A 2553-nucleotide genomic window follows, 5' to 3' on the forward strand; every position below is an offset into this window, starting at 1 on the left:
CCGCAGAATCAGCTAATATTATGTATTCACCATCATATGTAATGGTCGCGCATACATAAGTTACTGTTTCATCGATATATCCTTTTTGTTTTCTGTTAAAATTATACACACAATCCTCAATCTTCCTGCACCATTTTACATATAGAGCTTCCTTTTTGGTAACAACTATCAACGAATCGTTATGCTTGGGTACATGATGAAAGAAGATGACTTCTTTAGATGCAGAATTTAACTGCAGATTATAACAGGTAACATATTGATAAGTATAGTCATTCTTATAATTTTTGAACACAAAAATAGCACCCTTTGACTCATCCATCATAAGCAGTAAGGAAGCATTCGTTGTAAAAGCTATTTTCGTTATGTATTGACTGTAACAAACGCATGCATGTTACTTTTTCATATACACGTTGTTCTTAAATCAATTCGTATTTACATATAACTGTACTTACTATTTGTGATCTATTGAAGTAAACATTGTGTTTCCATTTCGGTCCCATATCTTAAAAAAAAAAAAGAAACTTTACACATATCTAAATAATATAAATAACATATCTTATATATACATATAATCAAATTTTTATTAGCCAATAATATGTTAATAAATAAAAAATATTTCGTTTTGTAAAATCATATAAAACTTTAAACTACCTGAATCGTCGCTTTGTTAGTGCATGCAGCGATGTATTTTTCCTCATAACCAAATGCCATATCCAATATAATCTCATTCTCCACCTTAAACTCTGCTGAGCTATCGTCCTGACCTTTCAAGTTTGAATAAAGATTAGACCAGACATTTTGTTTTTGTCGGGGGCTTTCAATGTTCATATAATATTGATCAAATATTTCATCGCTTTCCTTGGATAGAGAGAATAATTTTATTATACCAGCACTGCTTAATGATAAGAAACAATCACAAGCCATAGATACAATAACTTTTTTAATAGAACATTCTTCTCCATGACCATTAAAAATTTTCCGATGTTTGCTTTGAAAATCCCACAGAATTATTTTACCCGATGTATTCCCAGTCAAGACTAATTCGGGATCATTTGTGAAAGATGATGTGCAAATGTTTGTTGGTATTTCTTCAGTCGATGATATATTAGCATGTTGGCTATTATTCTTGTGAGATAGGTATAAGAATTCTTGTCTTTTCATAGCTAGATCTTTTGCAGTCTGAGTGATATAACCTTGAGATGAATGATTCATTGCAATTTGGATAATATCTAAGCATTTTTTATGTTTATGTTCTACTATAATGCTTGCTTGTCCTTGAAGAAATATTTCTAAATCAAAGACTTTTTCTGTTTTTTCCTTTGTATCGTTTGATGTAATGTGTTTTCTATACTTTCTCAGATCTAGTAACAAATCATTCAAACTCGCATGTGTTAACTTAGCTTGAATGAAATCCAAATTTAAATAAAGATGTGGAAATTCCTCAAACAATTCTGCTTGCTCCAAATGATAACCAATGTACGAGTAAATATAATTATCATCTGGCAATTTTGAAAAATCGTTATTGCAATATTGACGATATTCTTCAATAATAGACTTGTGCATGTGCATTAATTCATCATTAGTTAGTTTTTTCCTTAAATGGGTTAGCAGTAAATCGTGCACACCATAAATATAAGTTTTTAAATCATTATTATATATTCTGGCTGCAAGTGATTTATGGCACAAATCCAACATCAATTCTTCAACTTCTAACGTATCTTTTCTCCAAAAAATTTCTAAAGTCTAAAATATTAAATTGATATAAAATAAAAAAATATGTGTGAGAAATTATGCAAGTTAATAATACATTTTATAACTTTTATAATATTATATACCTTCGAAGTTATGTTAACATCTTCACAAAAAATAGCTAAGCTCTCGTAATATTTCTTCAAATCTGGTTTTAATTGTTTAATACATATATCAAAAATAGTTTCTTGTTTTTCCCAAAATTCATTTATTACTCTGTAACATATGATGCAATAATGATCAAGTAATTTTAATAACCCTGGTGAAAATTTTTCTCAGAATTTTTCATATAATTTCAGAATTTTTATATATAATAATTTTATAACTTTCTCACATTTTTTATACGAATTGGCACACTTCTTAGAAAATCTACATCTTTTCTCAGAATTTTTCATATATGTTACTTAACAAATATCGTAAGATTTCTAAAAGTTTTTGTAAGTATAATTTCTGATGAATGTTACAAAATTAAAAAAATTTAAAAATATTTTTTAAAAATTATGGGATGAGAAATTTCAGAATATTTCAGAATTCACTTGTATGAAAAAATCTGAGAGAAGATATAAATTTTCCGAATATTTCTGAGTATTTCTGAAAAATGTTTCAATTATGTAAAAATTATGAGAAAAGTTTTCACCAGGGAATCAATGAATTATTTATAAGTTGTGTAATATTCGTACTTGTTTGTTGTACTCTTTTCTCTCAAAGATGTTAAATAATATTTCCATCTACGAGTATGTATACGCATGTCGCATTTGAACTCTTCAAATTGCGCAGCAAACATAGCTATTAATAACGGCATTC

General features: G+C 27.9%; 1 protein-coding gene across 1 annotated transcript in view; it reads right to left on the reverse strand.

The window, feature by feature from the left end:
• The window catches only part of LOC108730745 (Death-associated APAF1-related killer), a 7888-nt gene that overhangs the window by 2634 nt on the left and 2701 nt on the right, over positions 1-2553 (reverse strand). Inside the window, exons 5-9 of the mRNA XM_018460643.1 lie at positions 2430-2553; positions 1836-1965; positions 652-1743; positions 453-502; positions 1-371 (exon numbers count right to left, since the gene is read on the reverse strand). The exon at positions 1-371 is cut by the window's left edge and continues 119 nt beyond it; the exon at positions 2430-2553 is cut by the window's right edge and continues 112 nt beyond it. Coding sequence (XP_018316145.1) covers positions 1-371; positions 453-502; positions 652-1743; positions 1836-1965; positions 2430-2553 — 1767 coding nt within the window. The remainder of the gene's footprint in view (positions 372-452; positions 503-651; positions 1744-1835; positions 1966-2429) is intronic.

The sequence above is a fragment of the Mycetomoellerius zeteki genome, unplaced genomic scaffold (genome assembly GCF_001594055.1).
Source record: "Mycetomoellerius zeteki isolate Tzet28-1 unplaced genomic scaffold, Tzet1.0 scaffold96, whole genome shotgun sequence".
Classification (NCBI taxonomy): Eukaryota; Metazoa; Arthropoda; class Insecta; order Hymenoptera; family Formicidae; genus Mycetomoellerius; species Mycetomoellerius zeteki.